The sequence below is a fragment of the Nuphar pumila genome, chromosome 11 (assembly GCF_984573655.1).
Source record: "Nuphar pumila chromosome 11, dmNupPumi1.hap1.1, whole genome shotgun sequence".
Taxonomy (NCBI): domain Eukaryota; kingdom Viridiplantae; phylum Streptophyta; class Magnoliopsida; order Nymphaeales; family Nymphaeaceae; genus Nuphar; species Nuphar pumila.
The window spans coordinates 36,655,959-36,683,811 of NC_143259.1; the positions used below are offsets into that span (position 1 = coordinate 36,655,959).

General features: G+C 38.1%; 1 protein-coding gene across 1 annotated transcript in view; it reads right to left on the reverse strand.

Annotated features, from left to right (window-relative positions):
* The window catches only part of LOC149822265 (MLO-like protein 11), a 74,457-nt gene that overhangs the window by 9,198 nt on the left and 37,406 nt on the right, over positions 1-27,853 (reverse strand). Inside the window, exons 7-14 of the mRNA XM_089980676.1 lie at positions 22,711-22,785; positions 22,326-22,411; positions 11,817-11,866; positions 11,662-11,702; positions 11,407-11,577; positions 11,262-11,297; positions 11,064-11,131; positions 10,901-10,961 (exon numbers count right to left, since the gene is read on the reverse strand). Coding sequence (XP_089836802.1) covers positions 10,901-10,961; positions 11,064-11,131; positions 11,262-11,297; positions 11,407-11,577; positions 11,662-11,702; positions 11,817-11,866; positions 22,326-22,411; positions 22,711-22,785 — 588 coding nt within the window. The remainder of the gene's footprint in view (positions 1-10,900; positions 10,962-11,063; positions 11,132-11,261; positions 11,298-11,406; positions 11,578-11,661; positions 11,703-11,816; positions 11,867-22,325; positions 22,412-22,710; positions 22,786-27,853) is intronic.

Consider the following 27,853-nt stretch of genomic DNA (forward strand, 5'->3'; position numbering starts at 1 on the left):
GGGTTGTAATATTTTGAACTTAAATTTGCATTTTGCTTATGCTATGACTGCACTTACTCATTTTGATTATGACAAAGGGGGAGAATAAGACAAATATGGAAATTGCATCATGTGAAAGCATTGAAAAGTTTTAGAAATGCATAAAGTAATGATGGCAATGCAAAACAATCCATATGTGATATATATATATATATATATATATATATATATATATATATATATATATATGCGTTGATTGTGCTAACTTCTTATGTTTTGCAGCATATTGATAGGGGGAGTAAAATCTCCATTTATGCATCTAAATGCTCCATCTTTGACTAGTTTATCATCATAAAAAAGGGGGAGATTGTTACGACAATGAAGTCGTACACGATACTTCAAGTACAAGGTTTTGATGATGAACAAGTGAATCAACTGCATTTCAGCTAAGGCAATGAAGAAAGATGACAAGAATTGAAAAATTCGATGAATAATCTATGAAGACTAGTGTGCAAATGTAAAATTCATTAAATGTCTTAGATTCTTGTAAGAGTCTTACTTAGAGTGCATATTTTGATTGCATTTCACCTAAAAAGGCTTTAGAAAAACTTTTCTAAAAGAACCCTTCATGAAAATCATTTTAGAAAACTCTTTACTTAATTTTTCATGTTTATTAATCGACCAACAGACTCACCAGTCGACCAACTTTTTCGCGTTAATTTTCCAAAGCAAAAATGTCAAATTTCTGAATTAGTCGACTGAAGGTTTTATCAATCGACCAGACAAAATGTCTGTTTTCTGAAAAATTTAGCAGTAGTCGACTGAAAGATTTTTCAGTCTACTAATGATATTATCAGCCGACTAACTTTTTCTTTAGTCGGCTAAGTTTCAGCACTTCATATTTTCAAACGGCTCTGTTAAACACATTAGTCGACCGACGATAACTGTCAGTCTGCTAATATTTGATTTCAGTCGACTAAGTACTGTTCCAGTCGACTAATTTTGTCATTTTTCTGTAACTTTTAAAAGGCGTGTCTTTTCATTTTTCAAACATTTTGATCGTTCAAAATGAACTATTTTGACACTCTTTCGTACCCTCAACGTATGAAATCTTTCAACTATAAATATGAGTGCATTCTACACTCAAAAACATCGAATCCAATCGAATTACAAAGATCAAATTCTTTGTTTTTCACTCCTACTCATTCAAGTATTTGTTTTCTCACGCACTTTATATTTTCACTCCAGTTTTTCACTCAAATTTTTTTGAGAGACAGTGAATTCGTGAATTGAGTATTTCAACAACCTCAAAAGCCAATTGCATTCCATTTGAATTCATAAAAAAGGCTCGTAGGTTGATTGTAAGTTGATTATTTCATTTTTCTGTAAAAGGAAAGGACTCTTTGGTTTAAAGGAGTTGTTTGCTTTCAGTAGGGTTGTTACTGAAAGTGAGACCGGATTTAGTCTGTATGTTCTTGTATTTACACAAGGTTGATAGTGAAAATCATAAGCGGGTTTTGCTTGGGGACTGGATGTAGGTCTGGAAGACCGAACTAGGATAAATTCTTTTGTTCTTTGTGTGATTGCTTTGCGAATCTCAAAATTCTTAAAAATTCCAAAGACGATATTTAAAAGCACTATTCCCCCCGCTCTAGTGCTCGTTGCCTCGATCCTACATCACTTTCAAAAAGATTCGCACCATTAAACAAGAGGACATGAGTGCCCGTGATTACTTTAGCTCTCTTAGTCGCTTATGGGATGAGCTATCTCTCCTAGAACCTAAATGGATAGATAGTGAGGACGTTGAACTTAGAAAGTAACAAATAGAAAAAGAACACTTTTTTCAATTTTTGCATGGGCTTAGACCGAAGTATGAGCAAGTTAGATCTTCTCTCCTCCATAGATCTAAGCCTCTTCCCTAGAAGATGTCGTTGTCGGAATATGCCAAGAGGAAACCCATCTTGGCATGGTAAAAAGGAGAGATGAATTCCTAGCTGTTTCTAAACCCAGAAATCATGTTAAGACTTATAAGCCTCATCATTTTGGAAGACAAAATAACTATAATGGCAACTATAAGAAAGCCATATGTCATCATTATCAAGAACCTGAGTACATAAGGCCCAATTGTCCAAAGATAAATGAAGCTCCAAAGCCAAGAGTTGCTTCCGTTGAAGAAAGCACACCAAGGAAGGAAGACTTAACAAAAGAAAGGGATTCATTTTCTCTTGCTCAACTTTCTGAGGCACTCAAAATGCTACTCAAATCTCCATCTACTCCATCTACATTGGGTGTCGCCATTGCCTCCTCCTCTCCTCCAGATATGTCCTCTTGGATCCTTGACTCTAGAGCGTCCTTTCATATGACACCTCATGAGAATGGGTTATCCGACTTATGTTCTAATTCAAAAACCTCTTATGTTTCAAACGCCTTTACAAATCAAAAGTTTTGAAACTTTAAGTTTTTTCAAAAAAATTCTTGTGCCAAATGTGAGGGTGATACCTCAACTAAATTTGAACACTCTTTATGTTTCTCAAATATGTGATCATGGATGTGAAATCTCCTTCTCAACTAAGGGTTGCTCTATACAGGATCTTCGGTTCGGGAAGCAGATCGGGTAAGGTCATAGGAGGAGAGATCTCTATTACATGGGCAACTTGAAACTTCCTATCAACTCTTTTTGTAACTATGTCCAAGATAAAAATATTGAAACCTGACATCAAAGACTTGGACATCCAAGCTTCTCAAAAATGTATTTTTTTTTCCCTTTGGAAAGAAATTTTGTAATGAAAAACATTTTTTTTGCAAGAATTGTATTTTTGAAAAGATGAAATCTATTCCTTTTCCAAATAAAACTTTTTTTTTACTAAAAGACCATTTGAGTTAGTTCATTCGGATGTTTGGGGCCCTTCTCCGATCATATCGAAAGGTGGATACTCCTATTATGTTACCTTCATTGATGACTTTACTAGATATGTATGGATTTATTTTTTTAACATAAAATCTGATGTCTTTGCCTCTTTTAAGAAATTTCATATGATTGTCAAAAATCAATTCTTAAGTAATATCTCTATTCTTAGATCCAAGGTTTTAAAACACAGTGACTCGGGACTCGACTCGTTCTTTGTTGACTCGTGACTCAGTGGGTCAACTCGGTGACTCCGACCGAGTTTTGTTAACTTTTGATTTTAAAAGAAAGACAATATATAAATTGTCATTTAAACATATAAAAGTTTGTAGAATGACTTAATCACTAGTTTAATTGATTAATAAGTAAAATAACATCAAGTAAAATTGCTCTTAATTCAAATCTCACATTTACTAAAGAAACTACACAAGCAGGAACAAGTCTTTCAAATTTTCTTACAAATAATCTTTAGCCGTTGGTGGCAATATCTGCAAATTGAAAACTTATTCCCAGATAAATGAAAAACCAAATGAATATTTATTTATGACAATTAAGAATCATAATCACATTACTTAGCAAAAAAATTGTCAATAAAATTTGCAAAGTGGATTGTTTGTATTATAAGTGGTACCATCGTGAGATCGACGACTTAGAGAAGAAAACTATGACAGGAAACATAGAGTGAGAGAACTTAGATAGTTTTGGCATTTGTTACAGATGATTTGAAAATCAGAGATAGTGACAAAATGAATGCTTCCAAAATGTCACTTGCATTGTGACTGAATTTGCCAGCAACTTACTGTTAAAGATCAATCAGAAGCCAATTTGTTGAGAACTACCTCATTTTTGAGAAATCATTTTTTGGTGTGTAATCACATATAAAACACATTTTCACTGCAATCAGGTGTTCTATCTTTTATGGTGAATGTAACCGAACATGACCTTTTTTTTTACATGCTTTATTAGAACAAAGGTATTGCACTCTAATCATTGTGTAGCAGCATGGCAGTTGGAAAAAATTGCCCATAGACTGTTACTAATTTTGTGATTTTATATTAAGTTTGTAAGCCTATTGTTATTATGCTATTTGTTCTTTGAAAAATGAACACTTATAGGTTGTTAAATCTGATCAATGTCCAGTAAGGTAGCTGACATTTACTAAAGAAACTACACAAGCAGGAACAAGTCTTTTAAATTTTCTTAAAAGACAAAAGTGCCCAGAACTCGCCCGAGTCAGGCCGAGTCAGCAGCCGAGTCTTTGCAAATCGAGTTTGCCTTGCCGGGTTGACTCGCCGGAGGGCCGAGCTGAGCCGAGTCACCGAGTTGACTCGACGAGTTTTAAAACCTTGCTTAGATTCGATTCAGGTGGAGAGTACCTATCAAATAAATTTCAAATTTATTTAGAAACAAATGGAAACCACTAAGACACTTCTTATTTCTAAAGAAATTCCAAAAGCGATTGGGCCGAAGCCGCTTTAACATCAACCTACTTGATAAATAAAATGATATCTTCATCCTTAGAAAATACATCTCCATATGAAAAACTATTTGAAAGAACTCTCGATTTTAATAGATTAAAAATTTTTGGGTGCAAATGTTTTGTTCTTTCACATAAAAGAGATAAATTATCTCCAAAAGCTATTGAGTGTGTATTCTTAGGATAGGGAGAAAATAAAAAAGGATTTAGATGTTTCAATCCCAAAAGCAATAAATTCTATGTTTCTAAAGATGTAACCTTTTTAGAAAATAAAAATAGGTTTGAAAAAACTAAAGATATTGATAAAAGGAATATGCTTTCTTGTTTGAACTTCTTCCTAAAAAAAAGTGACTCTTTAAGAAAAGGTGATTTCAAACCTCTCGACAATGTTGAAAACAAAAATGATATCATTGATAGTAGACCTATTCAAACCTATGTTCGGCGTGGTCAACAAGTTCCCACAAATGCTTTAAAAAAATACTCCCAAGGATCCAACATAGAAGAAACCTCTTTGAGAAGATCCGGTCGAGTCTCAAATCCTCCTAATAGGTTTGTCTTCTATGAGTCTCTAACACCAAAATATAGGTCATGCCTAATTGCGCTACACTCATTCCATAAACCATCTCACTATACTGAAGCCAAAAATATTCTCCAATGGGTCGAAGCCATGAACTTAGAACTTTGCTCTTGAAAAGGCAAAAACTTGGGAAAAAACCTCATTGCCCACTGAAAAGAAATCAATTGGATGTAGATGGGTCTATTAAGTCAAAACTAAGAGTGATGGGTCATTAGAACGCTACAAAGCTCGACTAGTAGCAAAAGGATACGCTCAAGAATACGGTATTGACTATGAGGAAACTTTCGCTCTCATAGCTAAGATGATCAGCGTTAGGACTCTTATTGTGGTTGATTCTGTTAAAAAATGCCTTATCTATCAATTAAATGTTAAGAATGCATTCTTAAATGGAGAACTAAATGAAGAAGTTTGCATGAACCCTCAGCCAGGAGTGTGCATTGGTAATGATAAAATTTTTAAACTTAACAAAGCCTTATATGGATTAAAACAAGCTCCAAAGGCTTGGCATGATAAATTTAGTAACGTAATGACAAGTTTGAATTTTCGTTCTTGCTGCACTGACACTGCTTTGTTTACAAAAAGTGCAGGGTCTTCAGTAGTTATTCTTTTGCTTTATGTTGATGATATGATCATCACTGAAAGTAATGAGCAGGGAATTAATGATATTAAAAAAGTTCTGAAAGAAAATTTTAACATGTCTGATCTTGGTTTCTTAAGATATTTTTTAGGTATTGAAGCAGCGTACTCTCCACGGGGGTACATTCTCTCTCAGATGAAACTTGCAACCAAGGTTGTTAAATGCGATGAGGTGAAGTGAGGCGTTGAGCATGTTATGAAGTGAGGCGTAAGCCTCGAGGCGTTGAAGCGTAAGCTTCATGATCAAAATAATAAAATATATAATATTAATAAAATAATAAAAATTTTAAAATAATGAAGATTGAGAAATCAAAGCCAAGGCAAGGGGATTGAACATACGAGAAATGACGATATATTAATTTTGGAAGAATAATACAATGTGTGACCGACCATGTGGGGCTAACAACGTCAAGGGTTAACAACAGTCAATTCCCAGAAGCACAGAGGATCATTCGGTCGATGACAGAAGATCCAAAGGTTGAAGAGGGGGCTGGCCTAAAAACATATTTGGAAGCCTTGTGGAAGCAGCAAGAACTATTAAGGATACGACAAGTGTGTGATGGATGAAAATCAAAGGGTGCAACATAGAAGGGAAGTCGGGGGATGGTTTGTGCAGTTGGGATCATCTTCCATGATGCAGTCACACAACAGAAAGGGTGTTCAAATATGGCACCAGAAAGGAGGAGGCATTGTACATTCCAGTACGCTTCAGGTACTGAAAGTGCGCCTCAGTACCTTGAGCGTGCGCCTCGCCTCTGAGGCGTACGCTTCAAGTACTGAGGCGTACGCCTCTCACAACACTGCTTGCAACTGACATTTGTTTAAAGACTGGCATCTCTGATGACAAAAAGACAGAAACCCCTGAAGTTATTAATGCAAAGTTGAGGTTGGAAGATGGAACTCTTCTTGAAGATCCCACTCCCTACCGCCAACTTGTTGGGTCTCTGACATACTTATCCATCACTCGGCCAAACATAGCTCATGCAGTTCACTCAGTCAGTCAGTTTCAACAAGCACATGCGACCGTGAACATAAGTGCAGTCTTAAGAATCATCAGAAACATTAAAAATATTGTAACTAAGGGAGCTTTTCTTTCCTCTTCTTCATCACTGGATTTAATTGCTTATACTGATGGTGATTGGGGAGAAAATCTCAATGATAGAGTCTCAATAAATGGTTTCTGTATATTCTTAGGTGACTTTGATTTTCTGGAGATGCAAGAAGCAGCACAAAATATCATTGTCCTCAACGGAAGCTGAATATCGTGCAATGGCCACTACAATCATGGAGCTGGTATGGCTTATAAGTCTCCTTAGTGATATGGGCATAATCATCTCTACACCTTCGAAGATGTGTTGTGACAATAAAAACACAATTTATATCGCAAGCAACCACACCTTCCATAAGCGCACTAAACACATCGAGATGGACTGCCACTATGTTCGTGATGAATATCTAAGAGGGACCATAGCATTGTCGAAAATTACATCCAAGTACCAGTTGGCGGATTTCTTCACCAAAGCTTTTGTTGCTTCTCGTTTTATGTTTCTTCTCAACAAGCTTTCGGTCATGTCCCCGTAAAGCTTGAGGGAGGGTGTTAAAATATATGTATTCATGTATATATATATATATATATATATATATATATATATATATATATATATATATATATAATCATACTCATAAAGGGTATTTCTGTAATTCTGCCCAATAGGGGCATTTTAGTATTTTCCTTTTATTCCTCTTCTTTTTCTCTTTTTCATTTTTTTCTTTTTTTATTTTTCCTTTTCTTTTTCTCTTTTTTTTCTATTTTTATTTTTCCTTTTTCTTTTGTAAATGTATTAAATGCATAATGCATTGGGGGTCCCAACTAAGAGTCGTTGGACCCCCAACGACTCCTTGTTGGGCCTCCCAATGCTCACGCTTTTCCCACTCTCTCTCTCACTCATTTGCTTATAAATAGAGGGGTAAACCCCTTTGTAAAGTGTGGCTTTTATAAGCTCATTTCTTGCTTTATAAGATTTGTCCTTTTAGCAAGCCATTGTTGCCCTTGTGGTTTTCCATTGTAGACTTGTTCTTCACATATTGCTTGTAAATGTCCATTATAGGACATTGTGTTTATTTCCGCTTATTTCATTACAGTCATGTTCATAAGCATGTTGCATGCATATGTTTTCAATTTTTAGACTTGCCGATTTCATGTCATGCATCCGAAACATGTTTTCTTTCCTTTTTAAGTCCGCTAATTTTATGAGCATGAATCATATATGTATGTGCATGTGCATTTAAATTACAGATTGTCAATTTTGTGAGTTTGAATCATATATGTACATGTATATATTGATCAATGATGGATCTTATATATATATATATATATATATATATTACATCATGTTTGAAATAAGTCAGCTGATTCATGTACATGAAACTGATCAACACACATAGGTATTTTCTAGGTAGCCGATTCATGTACATAAATTTGATCAGCCTTTATATATTTTTTGATCAATTGATTCATGTAAATGAAGCTGATCATGTACATGAATATGATCAGCCTATATATATATTTTTGATTAGCTGATCATGTACATGAATCAGATCAACACACATTTTTATGTGCAGCCGATTCAAGTACATGAAGTTGATCATGGACATTCAGTACACTTTTATTTTTTTGTTTTGTCGATTCATATACATGAAGTTGATTATGTACATGAATATGATCAGTAAACTTGTTTTTCTGTTTTATCAATTCATGTACATGAACCTGATCATGTACATGAATATGATCAGCACACATGTATTTTTGTGTTAGCTAATTGATGTACATGAATTTTGTTAGCACTTATGTATTTTTCTGATCAGCCGATTCATATACATAAAGTTGATCATGTACATGAATCTGATCGGTACACATGTATTTCCAATTAGTCGATTCCTCTATTAAAACCTGATCATATATGTTAAATTCCAACTAGTTGAGCATGTACGTGAGGCTGATCATGTACATGAATCTGATCGGTACACATGTATTTCCTGTTAGTCGATTCCTCTATTCAAACCTGATCATATGTTAAATTCCAGCTAGTTGAGCATGTACATGAAGCTGGTCTTATGCAGTTTGCATTCAATTGATCATGTACATAAATCTGATCAGATTACATACATATTTATGTCAGTTGATTCATGTACATGAAGCTGACCATGTGCACTTTGCAGTCAGCTGATCACATACATAAATCTGATCAGAAAATATATACCTATCTATGTCAACCGATTTATGTACATGAAGTTGATCATGTACAGTTTGCAATCTGTTGATCATGTACATGAATCTGATCGATATAGATATATTTTTTCTATCAGTTGAATTCTTGTCAGCCGACTTGGTATATGAATCTAATCCTATCCAGATCAGTTTGCAGTTTTCTTAACATACGCATGAATCTGAATGTAATTAGATATTTGCATGACTATGATCATATGCATGTCTGTTGATTGTATGCATAAATTTTGATCATGAACAGTGTGGTCTGCAAACTTTCTATTTGCATGTATATGCGTTTGAGTAAATGTGCATTATTTTTGTGTTATGAATGCACACTGTTAACATAAATTGTGAAACTATGTGTGTTTTATGTTCATTAAAATTTTGCAATTTATATAAATCACTTTTTGGGATATGTTAAGTGGTTATGTGTAAACCACTGCGGGACTAAGTAGGCTAGAAGCACGTATTGCTCGTGTTATTAAATTATTTATGCATTGAAAGATGTTTTATGAAAATTATTGTTTTTCCAAAATTAATTACACTATTAAATTTTCTTTGCTATAGATATGTATTGATATTTAACTGAAGGAGGATATGAAAATGTATCTGATGTGGCAACTCTTGAACATTGCATCTGAACATCTACTTTCTATTTTGTTGAACTAATAGCCGATTGATTGATACAAACATTCCTTGTTTGCCTATGTTTCTATGAGAGTCACAAAATGGACAAGTGACAACAGTACCAAGCTAGGGCTTGAAATTGTTATTGCATGTTGATTTGTAAAACAATTCGTATGTAAAGAACTTGAAATTTATTTAAATGGTAAAAGAGACCAAAACAATGTAATTAAGCTCTTCCTTGATGTCCTCTCTATAGTATAAGAATCTTGGATGACGGTCATAGGAGACCATGAGGATACTAAAACTTTATGTACAATTGTGTCCCAAAACCCGATATGTGGTTCTCATTTTTTGCCACAGTTTCAAGGAGCTTTCAGGCACTTTGCCTGGAGGTGGTGTTGTTGATTCAACTGTAGTTATTGGTATACTAAGAAAGTGGCATCAATGGATGTTGATTTCTCTGATATCATGTGCATTGAATTATGCATATTTTACTGTTCATCATTAATTTCATGCATTTCTGCATGTTTTATTTGGCATGATATTTGTTGAATGCTTTAATAGTAAGTTAATTGTGGTAAGTTATTGTTTGCAATTTTTTCTTAAATCTATGCATGAGTTAATTTATGTTATTTCTTTTATTGTTGGATTTTTAGAAGAATTCGCACAAGGACTTTAGTTCTTACCTGTTTTCTAAAACTGTTTTACAGGCACAGATGCTCAATGATGTGTAAAACTGGCTAGCTGGAGGACGCAAGACTTGTGACTCAGTGCTTGAGTTCTGACCAGAGTGCAGGAGTTTAGCTAGAGTCGATTTGACATTTGACTTATTGATTAATGATATGAAGTTCGATTTATTACTTCTAATTGATTCAATGCATGGAATGGTCTATAGTTTGGTTATATTAAATCTCTGATGTTTCACTATTTTTTGAGAGTCAGTAGGGATCGTTACAACCAAAGCTCACAGTCTATTAATGTTATGTAATCAAATTCTTGTATTATGTTATGCAACCTAGTTGTAGATTTAATCCCATCATAACATGTTTAATGATACAGTCATTATGTTTAGGAAGTGCAGGAACAAAGCTCATAGTAGGGCCTAGAAGGCTAACAAATAAATGTTATACCATCAAATTCCTATATTATGTTCCACAATCCAGATGTAGGTCCAATCCAATCATAGAATACTTAATGATACAATGTTTATGTTTGACAAGAGATGTTGGATGGTCTAGTAATAGAGACTGTGATATAGTAGGGCCTAGAAGGCTAACAAATAAATGTTATACCATCAAATTCCTATATTATGTTCCACAATCCAATCATAGAATACTTAATGATACATGTTTATGTTTGACAAGAGATGTTGGATGGTCTAGTAATAGACTGTGATAACCTATGATTTACTATGGTATCAAAGATTAGTACCTGAGTAACCAGTGCATATAGTGGCAATGTGTTGTAGCTGCAGAGGAACTGCCCCGCAAATCTGCAATGCTAATATATAAAAACATGCGCCAAAAGAAGCAGCTAAATAACAAAAATCATTGTTAACAAGCTCCTGTACATAGCACAGATATATGACACGTACCCCAATATCAGCCGTATATAAACAAGTAGATGGTTTCGTAAAAAGCAGGAGTCATACCCAAATTGCCACTGTAATAAGGAAAGACCCTTGTTCATAGCTCAAACACCCAATAGAGAAAAACAAAAAAGAAAGAAGAAAAAATGGCATTCAATAATTTTTTTTTAAAAAAGGAGGAAGAACTTTTAGTAGCAAACTCACCCAGAACCAAAAGAAGGAAGCTAGCTCAAAAGAGTTATGCAAAATGTTTACCAAGAATATTTTAAAAAAAATCATATTTAGTTAGTAACTGTACAGAAAATGAAGCAAAAAGTATTCCTGAATCATAGGAAATGGAATATCCCACCTGAAAAAGAACAAAATGAATTAAAGATAGAAGTAGCTCTGGCTTTCTGAACCAGAAAAGATCATCACGAGGCTTCACTTTGTATGACTTAAAAGAGCCTGTTATGCCAGCATTTTCTAGGGCAAGTGTTGCAATGACATGCTGCAGCTTTGTTCCCACAAGTAGAACAAGCTGCACAGTTCCAAGTCCAGTTTCCACTCAGTCATGTAACGTGTAAATAATTTCAAATCACTAAAAGGTTCCAAAAATACTGACCACAATTGGAATGATGGCTATCCAGAAATAAAGATTAGATCCTGTCATAAAGACATCAATATGTGAACATAACAATGTAATGTATTGATAGATAAGTAATATTCCTGGAAGACCCGTGGAGCATGACTTGAAATAGTGACAGAAAGAGACTTCACCATTTATATTAAACAGCATGAATGCAACAACAAATCCCCAAAGTAGCGCACTGCAGAGCATTCAGCAAGAATACAAATTCAGTCAAATGCATATCATATGAACATGATAACAAAAGTAATACCAAAACAACTGCAATGAATGATATGATTTTTCTTGGTACAGAATGCTAACACTTGGTATTGTGAAAGCTTGAAAAGAAACATGACATTTTTTACTAAATGGAAAAGGACCTAAAATAAATTCAGTTTTTTTGCCCCACCCACAGATACATATCCTAGGATTGCAAGAAAAGGAGACAACATGAATGGACACCTAAATAAACAGTATCACTTTTTCCATTTTAGGAGATGACATTCCAATTGTGAAACTTTGAAAAGAATTTGACATGACAAATGCATATTGCGGGCATTGAAGTATTGCTGCAAGTGGTAGGTAAATTAAGCAGCCAAAGCCCAAGCAAGGGGTTATTAACCATGCAAATGTAATGAGTGCACAAATTGAGAAGGCTTCAAATTGCACAACCAGCTTCATGCACATGCAACAATTAGCTATCGACAATTGAATGATCTCCCAAGATTACATGAAATTATAGGACAGTAAAATGCATATCATATAATAGCCCTAGCTTTTTTTACACGTTTCAAAGGTGGATATCTAGGTTTGGAATGAGCAAGTAGCAACATGAACTATGAAAAGAAAAGAGGGGAAAAAAGGAGCTCAGCATTAACCACATCCAACAATCAAATTATATGCATTAAAAATCAACCAGCTTTTAATAGACAACACCTCAACAGCATCAGGTAGCGAGTACAATGGCTCACCCCAAACTTGAAGCCCTGAGACCATGGAGATAAAATTTAGGGATGCATACCATCAAGTTATGGATATTCATTTAGGAAACTATAGCATGTAACACAAATTTGCCATGCCATAGCGACTCACTCAAGAGTTAGTATTTTATAACACCTTAATATTTATGCAAAGATGATGAATTCAACATGGGATGGTTGGAAACATTCAAAAACATCATTCTCATTTTCTTAACAGCCATATAACATCATTCACAACAAATAACACTTTCCCTTCATTGAAAATGGTTCATAGTTCCATCAAGCAATAAAACATAAAAGGAACTATATTGACACACCTTAACTTACAACATAATAAAAGCATATACAGCTTTTTAAGAGCTCACAAATTACTACCACAAAAGTACATGAAACAGGTCTTTCTGCTTGTTGTGAACAAAGGCATAACCCATCTAAGTCATAGTAACTAAACTAAATTCATGATACACCAAAATCAAATGTGTAAATATAATAATGCAAGTCCTTCCACTGCTAAATAGGCACTGGAAATTGTCAGAAATGTCAACCTGCAAGGGTTAGAGATGAGGTAAAGAGAGAAGAGAGAGAAGAGAGGAGTCGGCGGCAATAGGGTTTTCCCTTTTCTTTTCTTATTTATATGTGTTATACAGGGTATAACATTACACAAGTAATAAAGTTAAATTACAAACATGTCACCGCCCATGCATCCCGAGGTGGATCCTTGGAATGTGGTGCGGGTCGGATCCATGATCCAAACTAACAGCCTCTCTCAAGTTGAGTATGGTCTTTGATCATGCTCAACTTGTCTTTGAGTGCCCAAAACTGATGAGTGGATAATCCCTTGGTAAAGATGTCAACAACTTGCATATCTGACCGAACATATGCAGGTTCAATTTATTTTTCTTTCACCTTTTGTCTAACAAAGTGTTGATCGATCTCGATATGCTTCGTGCGACAATGAAGGATGGGATTGAAGGCAATATTAATAGCACTCTGATTATCGCAAAGAAGCATAGAGGACGAGATCGGTTCTTGTAATTCTTGCAGTAGGTGTCTCACCCATGTAACATTGGTTGTTCCTGCTGCCATTGCACGATACTCTGCTTCAATACTAGATCGCGCCACTGCCTTTTGCTTCTTGCTACTCCATGTTACAATATTATTGCCGATAAGAATGCAATACCCCGAAATTGATCTGCGCTCGTCAGGATCACCAGCCCAATCCGCGTCTGTGTAGGTGAATAGTCGATGCCCTGACATATAAGTTGTGTCCTTGGTACACATCAAGCCATCTCCAATCGTACCCTTTAAATACCGAAGGATCCTTTTTACTCCTTCCATATGTATATCTGTAGGAGCATGCATAAACTGTGAAGCCTGATTGACAGAGTATGCTATGTCAGGCCTAGTGAATGTTAAGTATTGTAACATCCCTACAACTCGATGATACAAAGTAGGATCATGATAAGTAATGCCTTCTTTAGCACTTAGCTTATGATTTAGAAGGCAAGGTGTGCTGATTGGTTTACAATTCTCCATCCCTGTAGCAAGTAAAATATCAATGGTGTACTTATGTTGGCTCAATGTAATAGTCTCATGTCGACTATCAACTTCCACACCCAGAAAATATCGCAAGGGACCCAAGTCTTTCATCTTGAATTTAGCCATCAACATAGACTTAACCCAAGATATGTGATCCTCATCACTCCCAGTAATAATGATGTCATCAACCTATGTCACAGGGACTCGGCAAAACATATGCCGCACCCGCGTCGACGCGACGCGACGCGGGTGCGGCACCGAGTGCGGTCAACACGACCCTGGGTGCGGTCAACGCACCCAGGGTCATTTTTGTCCACGATTTGGGCATAAAAAAAAATCCCCGATGAAAAGGAGGATTAGGGCAAAATTTTTTTTTTGCCCTAATCTCTCCCCCTGAGCTCAAGCTCTCTCCCAGCTCCGCCGCCACTGCCCCAGCTCCTCCTCTCGGCTCATCGTCTCAGCTCATCCTCTCCTTTCGCAGGTACCCTCTCTCACTCTCTTCTTGGGTCGGCAGGGGAGGGGTCGAGCACCCCCCCTTCTCTCAGTCTTTTGTTGGGTTGGCAGGGGAGGGGTTGAGCCCCCCCTGCTCCCCCCCCCCCCCCTCTCTCGGTCTTTTGTTGGGTCGACAGGGGAGGGGCCGAGCCCCTCCCCCATGTGTTGTTTTTTTTGGGTCGACAGGGGAGGGGCTTGGCCCCTCCCCCATGTGTTGTTTATTTTGGGTCGACAGGGGAGGGGCCGAGCCCCTCCCCCATGTGTTGTTTATTTTGGGTCGACAGGGGAGGGGCTCGGCCCCTCCCCCATGTGTTGTTTTTTTTGGGTCGACATGGGAGGGGCCGAGCCCCTCCCCCATGTGTTGTTTATTTTGGGTCGACAGGGGAGGGGCTCGGCCCCTCCCCCATGTGTTGTTTTTTTTGGGTCGACAGGGGAGGGGCCGAGCCCCTCCCCCATGTGTTGTTTATTTTGGGTCGACAGGGGAGGGGCTCAGCCCCTCCCCCATGTGTTGTTTTTTTTGGGACGACAGGGGAGGGGCCGAGCCCCTCCCCCATGTGTTGTTTATTTTGGGTCGACAGGGGAGGGGCCGAGCCCCTCCCCCATGTGTTGTTTTTTTTGGGTCGACAGGGGAGGGGCCGAGCCCCTCCCCCATGTGTTGTTTTTTTTTGGGTCGACAGGGGAGGGGCCGAGCCCCTCCCCCATCTGTTGTTTTTTTGGGTCGACAGGGGAGGGGCCGAGCCCCTCCTCCATCTGTTTTTTTTTTGGGTCGGCAGGGTAGGGGCTGAGCCCCCCCCCCCCTGCTCCCTCTGTTTTCAGCAGGGGAGGGGCCAAGCCCCCCTCGCTCTCGCTCTCTTGTTGGGTTGGCAGGGGAGGGGCCGAGCCCCCCTCGCTCTCGCTCTCTTGTTGGGTTGGCAGGGGAGGGGCTGAGCCCCCCCTTCTCCCTGTGTTTTCGAATTGATTTGAAAATTGTAATGTATTTTTTTTTTGTGTTTTCAGGATAAAAATGACGGACAAAGGGAAAGGACTTGCATCATCCTCATCCCAACATGCGAGTTCTGCTGCTAGTTTTGCTGATAGTTGCAGTGGGATTGATGATGTGGGGCCACTATGGGTACATGTAGATAAACTCGCAAAAACTGGAGAAGGAGGTGGTGGAAACAAGAGATTTCGATGCAAGCTCTGCGAAAGAGATTTTGTTGGGTCTTACACAAGAGTGAAGGCTCATTTGTTGAAGATACCAGGACATGGCATTTCAGCTTGCAAAAAAGTTGATGAGGCAATGCGAAGACAATACAAGAAAATACAAGAAGAATATGAGAAGAGAAAGGCAATGGCCGATTCTTCTGCAGTCAGTGTGCAATTTGCAAGCCACCAAGAAGATGCTGAAAAAAAAAGAAAAGTCAATGTAGGAGGTAGAGGAACGATACAAGCAGCATTCAATACATATGGAAGAGAAGAATTGGATAGAAAAGTTGGGAGGTATTTTTATTCTGGTTCACTCCCATTTAATGCGGCTAGAAATCCTTATTGGAAGGATTTAGTAACATCCTAGGCAAATTGTAATTTGAGTGGTTATGTGCCTCCAAGTTTAGAAAAAATATGAACCACACTTCTTGCAGAAGAGAGGGCAAATGTGGAGAGGTTGCTAGAAATTAAAAAATATTCATGGGAGCAAAATGGAGTTTCCATTGTGTCTGATGGATGGACAGATATTCAAAGGCGTCCATTAATCAATTTCATTGCTTGTTCGCTTAGTGGCCCAATATTCTTGAAAGCAGTTGATGCATTTGGGGAATATAAAAATGCAGAGTATTTGAAGGGATTGTTTATAGAAGTGATAAAAGAAGTGGGTGATCAGAAAGTGGTACAAATCATTACAGACAACGCTCCAGTTTGTAAAAGTGCAGCGTTGAGTTTGGAGAGTGAGTGCCCTCATATTTTTTGGACTCCCTGTGTAGCACACAGCTTAAATCTAGCCCTAAAGAGCATATGCAACCCCAAAGAAGAAGAAAATTCACAAGCATATGCTTTATGTTCATGGATTGAAGATTTAGAAAGAAATGTCAAAAGCATTAGGAATTTTGTTGTTAACCACCATCGTGCTAATGCTATATTTAATAGGCATTCTGATTTGAAATTGTTGAAGGTCGCTGAAACACGTTTTGCTTCCATCATTGTGATGATGAAGAGGATTAAAAGAGTGAAGAATGCTTTGATTAACATGGTGACTGATGAAAATTGGACATTCTATCGTGTTGATGATGATATGAAGGCTCAAGAAATTAAGAAATTCATTCTTGATGATGAGTTTTGGGACAGAGTGGTATACTTCCTTCAATTTACGCAACCTATTTGGGAAATGTTAAGAGAAGTTGATAAGGATGAGCCCATGCTTCACAGAGTTTATGAAATGTGGGATAATATGATTGAAAAAATACAAGCTATAGTTTTCATGCATGAAGGAAAAAATCCTGCATTGGATGATTCAGATTTTTTTAATCATATTCATTCAATTTTAGTCAGAAGATGGGATAAGAGCACACTCCTTTGCATTGCATGGTACATTCTCTTAATCCAAAATATTATGCAAATAAGTGGCGGGCTGGTGGTATTGGTCGTGTCCCTCCAAATTTAGACCCAGAGCTATCAAGACATAGAAATATGTGTATGACAAGACTTTTTCCAGAAGCATATCTTCTACATCAAGTCACACAAGAGTTTGGAAAATTTTCATCTTCGAGATTATATGCACCAACATTATTCGCGAGAGAAGAAGATAATATAGATCCTATCACATGGTGGTCAACATTTGGATCAGAAACACCTCTTCTGCAATGTCTTGCATTAAGATTGCTATCGCAGCCTGCTAGTTCATCTTGTTGTGAAAGAAATTGGAGCACATATTCTCAAATCCACAACATGAAGAGAAACAAACTCACCAGCAAGCGTGCAGAGGATTTAGTATATGTTCATTCAAATCTTCGATTACTTTCGCGAAGCAATGATGAATACAGGTACTAATTTGCTCTCTTAGTTATTTGATTATTTCTTAGTTTTCATTTAAATATACTTGTATTGTATTTATCATTTTCAAATTGGGTTTATAATGCAGACAAAGAACATCCAAATTTTGGGATGTAAACCCAGAAGAGTGTGACTTCGAGGGAGAACATGAATTCAACGTAACAAACATGGATTTAGCTGAGCCCAGTATTCCTTCTAATGATGCATTTGATGATGAAGAAGAAAATTATTAGCATCCATTACTTCATCAGGATATACTTTGGTATGTAATTTAGTTCTTTTATGCAATACTTATTTGATTGATATTTAGGTCGATTTATGTAATTGCTTTACTTATTTGATTGATAATTTGATATTTAGGTTGATATATTGCATGCATGATGAATCATATTATGAGTTTATGACAATGTTTACTGTTAAATGTTAAACTGTTAAAACTTCAAAATCATATATATATATATATATATATATATATTTACATTTTTGCCCCTGCCGCACCCCCGCACCCGGGTTTTTTGGAAGTGCCGAATCCCCGCACCCGCACCCGCACCCATGTGACATAGTCATCAACATATATAAGCACCCAAACAATGGCTGAATCACTTTTGAATATGAACAATGAATGGTCTAGAACACTTTTAGTGAACCCATGATGCTGGATTTCGGTGGAAAAACTTTCAAACCAAGATCGAGAAGCTTGTTTCAGGCCATAAAGAGAGTGTCGAAGTTTACAAACCCAATTTGATGAATCATGCATGCTATAACCAGGTGGCTGCTCCATGTAAACTTCTTCCTTTAGTTCACCATGCATAAAAGCATTTTTAACATCAAGTTGACTGAGTGACCATCCATGTTGTAATGCCAATGCAATGATAATCCTGACGGTGCCCAATTTTACTATTGGACTGAACGTTTCATCATAGTCCTGCCCATACTGCTGTGTGAAGCCTCGTGCAACCAGACGAGCCTTATAGCACTCAACACTACCATCCGGTTTGTGCTTGATCTTGTACACCCATTTGAATCCTACAACATTCTTGTTATCTGGCCTTGGTACAATTTCCCATGTGTTGCATTCATGCAATGCTTCCATTTCCTCATTCATCGCCTCTACCCAGGCACGGGAATGAACAACCTCATGAAAGGAGGAGGGTTTTGTTTCCTTGAACACTCTAGTTAGAAATGTTTGAAAATCCAAAGAGAAATTGTTATAACTTACCCATCGATCTATAGGGTGTCTAATCCGAGTGGAATGTCGTAGAGGAGTCTCATCATTAACTGGATGAACTCTACGAGAATAAACAAGACCAGAAAAATGTGAGGATGTTGTTGTAGGAGGAACGTCTTCCATATGTGGTTCCACATCAAAAGTATAGGGTTCATTGTCTGTTGATAAAGCTGAATCCTCATAAGGCAACAAGTCATATAAAAGTGAGCCACTGAGCCAAGGATCATAACTATCTTGTGTATCTATAAAAGATGAACCCAGAGTGTCAAAGTTTTCATCATCAAAAACAACATTTCTAGATACCCGAATTTTGCCTGTATGAGGATCATAACACCTGTATCCCTTATAGTCATCTGCATACCCAAGAAACTTGCACTGTACAGCTCTGTCTTGAAACTTATTTCTCAATGAATGATCAATATGAACATAACATACACAACAAAAAGGATGTAGCTCTTCATATGATGGATGACAATTATAAAAAACAAAATATGGAGAATTATCTTCAAGGATGGTCATGGGCAACCTGTTAATAACGAAAACAGCTGTATGGAAAGCCTCTGTCCAAAGAGAGAAAGGGATACCCACAGTGTGCATCATGCTCAAGGTTGTCTCAACAATATGCCTGTGTTTTCTCTCAGCTACTCCATTTTGTTGAGGGGTATGAGGGCAAGAAATGTTACGTGTAATGCCATGCTCCTTCAAATATTCACTAAAATCATGGGATATGTATTCTCCCCCCCCCCCCCATCACACTGGAAATATACAACATTGGTATTGAATTGGTTTTGGACTAGTGCATGGAACTGTTTGAACAACTTGAAAACTTCATGTTTGTTTTTCATGAAGTAAATCCAACTAAAACGAGTGTAAGAGTCAAGAAAGAGTACATAATATTGAGATCCAGAAAGAGAGGCAGTGGGCGCAGGACCCCAAACATCTGAGCATATAATCTCAAAAGGCTTTGTAGCTCTTTTATTGATACTATGAAAGGGAAGTACATGACTTTTGCATAAGTGACAACTTGGACATTTTGACTCTAAACTGACTACGGGTATTAAACCTTTAGCAGACAACTTGTCAAGAAAAACTTGACTACAATGACCCAAACGAAGATGCCATAAGTCTGGCTTAGATTCTTCAAAGACGTACATGTTCCCGCGCCGGTCACCTTTAGCGAGCGTCTTCTTGGTGTAAAGATCCTTAAGATAAACAGAAGAAGGAGTAAATTCAACGAAAGAATTTGTTTCATCAACTAATTTTGACACAGATAGAATATTCTTTTGAATAGCAGGTGTGAGTAAGACATTTGACAAGGGTAATTGAGATTCAGGCAAAGAAAGGGAGACATTTCCAGTGTGAGAGATGGGGTGGTGAGATCCATCTCCTATGACTATAGTGTCATTTCCAGTGTAAGGAGTCAAGTGAGAAAATTTACCTGCATCAGAAGTAACATGTGTTGCTGCCCCTGAATCATACCATATACCTTCATCATTTTGGCGCAAGTTCATCTGATTGAAAGTAGTCATAAGGATATTTTGTCCGTCCTATGGAAGAACCTGTCCCTGAGAGGTGCGTGCAAACTGATGAGTTGCCTTCTGCCCTGACCTACTATCTGACCTCCCTGTTTTGTTCCGGTTCTGAGGATTATACCAGCAATTTGCTTTAACATGTCCCCGCTTGTTGCACAGAAAACAAGTAGGAACACGTCTCCCTCGTGGTACACTGCCTGAACCAATACCTCCTCCACTTGGTGTAGGTAGTAATCCTCCTTTGTTCATAGGTGTTCCATTGGGACGAGGAGGAGTAAATAAGACTCCTGTTTGAATAGGCGTATGTGCCATCATCACAGGATGGGCATCATCTGACGCGTGTTCCTGATTTAAACTGACCTCATATTGCAAAAGTTTAGATTGAAGATCATCAAAACATGGAAGAACTGAAACAACCTGGAGTGTCGTGCAAAACATGCGATATTCAGGTCCAAGGCTACCTAATACCTGTTGTACCATATCCTTATCTGATACAGGACTTCCAATTGCAGCTAACTGATATGTAATCACTCTGACATCCCCCATGAACTGTGTAATGGATTTGTTTCCTTTTTGCATGGATTGAAATTGCCACTTGAGTTGTAAAGCCCGAGATTTGGAAACCTGAGAAAAAGAATGAGCTAGTGCATTCCACAACTCGGTAGCAGATTGATCATCAGAAACAGTTTGTAAAACACGATCACAAAGTGTGGAAGTTATGTAAGCAACTAATGTCTGATCCCGTTGTACCCATACGTCATAAGCAGGATTGGTGATTCGAAGTTGACTCACCTTCCCATCTTCACCTGTTATTTCCTGCATGATATGTGTAGGTGGGGCGGGTGATCGCCCATCTAGATGCCCATAAAGACCATGACTGCGAATAAAGGGCACAATCTGACGTTTCCAAAGTAACTAGTTATCATGGGATAACTTGTGGGTCATGAGGTGAGTAAGAAAACTAGGGTTCAACTTGAAATCCATGGGTTATATGAAGAATGAGATGCCAATTGTACCAACAGTGTATTGAGGGAAAAAACAGCAATGCTGTGTGCTGAAAATAATATCAGCACACACGTTACACAAAAGAATAGTGGTGTGCGAGCCAGAAAATTATTGAATGCCGATTGTACTAACAGTGCATTGAGGGGAAAACAACAATGTTGTGTTCTGAAAATAATATCAGCACACACGTTGCACAGAAAATGATATTAACACACACGTTACACAGAGAAATAGTGACGTGCGAACCAGAAGAATATTGAACAGAAATGTTTTGGGGAGAAAAACAGAGATTCGGCAGACTGAAAACAGAATGTTAAGACGTGCATACCAGAAAATACTGAAAATGAAAAGAATCGAAAGAGAAACTGGAATGACGTGAAAGAGGATTAAGAAAAAGAGGAAAGAAACAAATCTAATTAAGGAAAAAGGGACAGAAATAAACCTATGTCCTTTAGCAGCACGTGCTGGTCTTTAGAGGCCTTCTAGATGATTGATTTTCGCGCATGTGCTCTGATACCATGTCAGAAATGTCAACCTGCAAGGGTTAGAGATGAGGTAAAGAGAGAAGAGAGGAGTCGGCGGCAATAGGGTTTTCCCTTTTCTTTTCTTATTTATATGTGTTATACAGGGTATAACATTACACAAGTAATAAAGTTAAATTACAAACATGCCACCTCCCACGCATCTCAAGGTGGATCCTTGGAATGTGGTGCGGGTCGGATCCATGATCCAAACTAACAAAAATATCAAGTAGAGGGTCTTAAGACTCTTAACCAAGGGTCTAGTACGCAGTCATTATACTCATAATAGAAAAGGAAAGAAGAAAGAGAAAAGGAAAGGAAGAGGAGTTACATATACCTAACACCAACTATAACTTGAAACTCCTCCTCCATTGAACGGATCATGTAGCTGTGAAAATCATACTTTGCCATGAGATTGTGATTCTGAAATCAACAAGAAATAGAAGACATCAAGATATTTACTAAGACATGTCTCATACTCTGCATCAATAGAAAGAACTAAATTGACCAAGTCTACCAATCATATACAGTAACTCCAACAAAATCAGCCCCATTCAGAAGAATAAATTGGTAAAGGGCCAAAAAGAAAAAGAAAGGGCCCAGTCAAGTCTGAAGAAAATTCTAACTGCTTACAAGGCATACAAAGCCAGAACTAATAGGACCCACCAAACAACTAGAGCTCATAAAAGTATCAGTTGTCAAAGCTTGTGAGTATGGCATACCGTGATGAAACCCATGCGCAGTGTCAGATAATCAGCACGTGTCACCGAACGACCAAACTGGCGAAAAAAACATGTCTGCATTCAAAGATATTAATAACACCAGTAATAAGTTCCTGACAACTAGTTTTGCCGAAATGGCAGTCATAAGGACCCCTCATTTGTCAACGTGAAAATGTGATCCAAGATCTCCTGTACAATTATACAGGGGAAACTCTACAAGATGTTTACAGAAAGGGAAAACAAAGTTAAGACTGGAATAGAATCTATTAGCAAAATATTCAAAAAGAAAGACATAGTTTGCAGCCTCAACTGAGATATATGTAGGAAATGATCATAACTAACTGATTCACTTGATCACCAGGATACACAAAGTCATGCCAATGATAAGTTATAAAAAGTAAACACCACATGGATGAAAAAATAGACAAAGTGTCAATGTTGCTTGTGTCAGGAAGGACGTGCAAGGCTAAATGAGGTGCCCGCACATTTTTGTGACAGTCCTTTATTTCTCAGGGAAATTACCTCAAGAGAGGTTAGTCTGAAAGTGAGACAAAGGTCGAACCAAGATCTCACCTGTATTGACGATTACAGACTCTTTAATATTCAAGTCCAATTGTATGCTGCATTTATTGTTCTATTATATCCATGACCTAGGTAATATTACTGTTTTTTTACCAAGCCAGATACAATTATAGGCCTAGCTAGATCTGGGTCCACCAAGAAAAAAATCTGATTGCGAACCAATTCCTAACATTATGAGGATAAATTATGTTGGTATAAAGTTAATCCTGTCAGTAATACGAAAAATTAGCTTGACTCAGTGGTCACAAATAACTATTAAGTTCATATTCTACTAAAGTCTATCTAGAATTTCTCTACAATGGCAGAGCAAATGACACTATAAAAGAACATCCAAGTGAAGCTCATGAACACTTTACAGGCAGGCAATAAATGAAACCACCATCAACTTGTGCAACATTTTTGACAGAAGAAGAGAGATAGTATTCCAATATTTCATCAGCATCCATCTACTCCAATTCCAATATTTTCATAAAAGAAAACTTCTATTACAAACCCCAACCAAATGGCACTGAACAAAAAAGAACTGCTAATATTAAGTTAAAAAGTTAGACAAAGTTACATTAAATTCAAGATTTCCAAATCATTCAAACAAAAGAGCAGGATGAGGATGCAAAGAATATTCATCATGAATAAAAAATGTTAGAAGACTTGCGATTTTCAAACTAACTAGAAACCAAGATTCAGGAATGCACACAGCCTAGTTTGAGCCGAGCTTGGGCTGGCGCGGCTTGGCTTGTTTGGTAAAACAGTCTGTCCAAGCACAGCTCGAGCTCGAGACAAGCTTGGACAGCTACAGTTCAAGATCGGCTCAGGTCGAGCTCAAGCTTAGCTCGGCTTGGCTCAAGCTGAACATCTTAGTTTAAAAAGATCTTGAAAACTGTGTAAATATACATATATAAAAACCACATCTTTATATAACTCTATGATCTGAGTTTAATCGGGCTTATCAAGCTTATCTGAGCTCAATTGCCTGCTCAGGCTTGGCCTGTTTATGTGTACCAAGCCTGAGCCCTTGCTCAAGCTCGGCTCAATTATTTTCTTGGACGAGTTCGAGCCAAGCTTAAATGGGTCGAGCCCGAGCTGAGCTCGAGCTAGCTCGGTACGTTGTGCAGGCCTATCCAGGAATCCCAGAAGTGAACCATTACATGACTAGTAAATCCATGAAAAAATCACAAAGTTTAGGCCATGGTTGGTATTCTCGGAACTCCGTGTCAGATCAACCACATGGTGACTCAGACAAGTCACCATTTATTTATTTATTTTATTAGAAATAAATAATGAACATATAATTTATAATACAAAAGACAAAAAATAGTGTGTGTGCCTTATTATATATAATAGTAATAATACATATAACTTAAAAAAAATTACATTAATGTGTGTGTATACGAAATGAATTTGTCAGGTTTTTCATTGTTTTTTTCTGACCCCATAGATGTGTTTGGCATGGTCGATTTACTGGGCATTGACACCTAGATTATGTTTTTTTCGATGAAAAAAAAAATATTTGGAGCTTAAAAAATCTACGAAGATTTTGGGCTGTTGATTTTTAAAACCTTATAAAAACTTATCCATGTGTCAGAATCAAACGCTGCAACCTATAAAATCAAAAGCGTAGATCACATTTGTATGGTCAAAATTTAAAAATAGAATTAAAAAAAGCTCAGAAACCCCATTTAGCATGATTCATTTAGCTCTCTCTCTCTCTCTCTCTCTCTCTCTATATATATATATATATATATAGAGAGAGAGAGAGAGAGAGAGAGAAGTTTTATCATAATTTAATATACAATCAACATATAACTTACAAGTATTATATTATAACTTTAACAAAAAAAGCAAATAAGACTCAGCGAAGTCATGAGTTGACTCGTGGAGTGGGCCAACCATGGTTAGGTACAAATATAAGCTGATAAGCGAGGATCCCTGTTATGAAATATGACAGGAAAACTCCATTAACTAATACATGAACAGTTAGAATCTTTTGCAGTCATTATATGAAAGAGAACCTTTGATAAAATCTAAACTGCATAAAGTTCTCTTTTTTGCAGACCAACACATATAACATCTCATACAACTTCCTGATGGAAAACATTATAAAAAATATTCTAGCAAACTCTGGTTCTCAACATGATTTGACAGAAAATAGAAGTCACAGTTATGAACTTGATATTAGCCATATGAAACAATAAAGGGCCAACATAAAGGTATGCCATGCATTTTTCCTGATAGGAAAAAGATCATAATATTGAAAGTGCCAAACTAGGCATCAACCATGTTGAGGAATATGATACTAACTAAAATGATATAGCTGTAATGAAATGGTGGTCTTCAACAAATGCACAAATAACTCACAAACAAGTGTCTATTGGAGACACTACAAGCATGACCCTTGAAAGGGTATAAAAGGAAGAACACTTAAAAAATAAATAATACTTTATTCATGAACAAAATGCTTAAGAAGCATAGTAGTTTACATTAAAGGGGTTCACCCCTATATATACAAAAAAGTGGAAGAGAGAGGAGAGCTCATTTTGAGCTCTCCAAAAGAGACGTTGGTTTCCAACGTCTCTTAATATAGCTGATGGACTACCGTCCAACAACATTTATTATTATAGTTGTTGGACTATAGTCCAACAGCATTTATTATAGCTGTTGGACTACAGTCCAACAGCTATTTGCACAGTCAAGTTCCAACAGGAACTTGACTGAATCAAATATCTAGTTTCTATTGAACTAGATGCTAAAAAAGAAAATAAAGAAAAATAGAAAAAGAAAATATAATAATATTAAATAATATATATATATATATATATATTACAGTTTACATTTTAACACTCCCCCTCAAACTTATGGTACAATGACCGAAAGTTTGTTTAAGAGGAAGTGAAATCTGGGAGCAGCGAGAGGCTTGGTGAAGAAGTCTGCTAATTGATATTCTGATGTAACATATGGAAGATCAATGGTTCCATGTAAGTATTCTTCTCTGACATAGTGACAGTCCATCTCAATGTGTTTAGTGCGCTCATGGAATGTCCGGTTGCTTGCAATGTAGATCGCACTTTTGTTGTCACAGCACATCTTTGAAGTTTGCGTTGCTTTAGCTCCCATATCCGCTAGCAATCGTCTGAGCTAAAAAACCTCCATAGTGGTAGTTGTCATGGCTCTGTATTCAGCTTCGGTGGAGGAAAGAGAGACTTTCTGCTGCTTCTTGCACCTTCATGAAATTAAGGTTTCACCTAGGAACACACAAAAACCAGTAGTTGAGTGTCTATTATTGGGATCACCTCCCCAGTCAGCATCAGTATATGCAATTAAATTTAATGAAGATGGAGCAGACAAGAAGAGTCCTCGTGAAAGAGAGGATTTTAAGTATCTAATAATACGCAAAATCGCTCCCATGTGCACGGAGGTGGGAGCATGCTGAAACTGACTGACTGTATGAACCGCATGAGTTATATCTGGCCTAGTAATGGAAAGATAAGAAAGAGCTCCAACAAGCTGTCTATAAGGAGTAGGATCATTAAGAAGTTCTCCATCAGCAATTTTCATTTTAACATTGACAACTTCTGAAGTGTTTACTTTCTATCATTTGTAATTCCAGACCTGAAACGATATCAAGAGCAAATTTAGATTGAGATATCAAATACCCCCGAGGGGAATAAGCAACTTCAATGCCTAAAAACATCTTAATAAACCTAAGTCAGTCATTTCTGTAATAAATGGCAAAAAAAATATTGTTTGGATCGGGTCGGATCCAAAGGGGGGGACGGGCGGTCGGGCACCCCGACCGCCTGTCCCGTGCCTTTTAAGGTCGAGGCAAGGGAGGTGAGGGAGGTTCACGAAACCCCCCTCACTGTCTCTCTCCCTCACCGCCTCTCGATCTCTCTCGTCTCTGCACCCTCTGGAGGCCCCTGTCGACCCGACGTCAACGCTGCCGCCACCTGCGACCTCCCTCCGACGCCGACGATGCCGCCGCCGGCGACCACTAGGTACGCACCTCCCCCTCTTTCGTTTGCCACTCTACCTCTCCCTGTGCCCCCTTTTTAGCAGGGGAGGGGCACGACACTCCTCCCTGCCTCTTGTTACGGCAGAGGAGGGGTTCGGCCCCCTCCTCTCGGGTGCTCTCCGTTACGGCAGGGGAGGGGCCGAGCCCCTCCTCCCTACCTCCTGTTACGACAGAGGAGAGGTTCGACCCCCTCCTCTCTACTCCCTCTGTCATGGCAGGGGAGGGGTCAAGCCCCTCCTCCCTGCCTCCTTTTACGGCAGAGGAGGGGTTCGGCCCCCTCCTCTCTGCTCCCTCTGTCACGGCAGGGGAGGGGCCGAGCCCCTCCTCCCTGCCTCCTGTTACGGCAGAGGAGGGGCTCCCCCCCCCCCCCTCCTCTTTGTTCCTTTTGATCGGCAGGGGAGGGGTTGAGCCCCCTCCATGCCCTTTTGATCGGCAGGGGAGGGGCCGAGCCCCCTCCCTGCCCTTTTGATCAGCAGGGGAGGGGCTGAGCCCCCTCCCTGCTCTTTGTTTTGACAGAGGAGGGGGGTTGAGCCCCCTCCCAGCTCGTTGTTA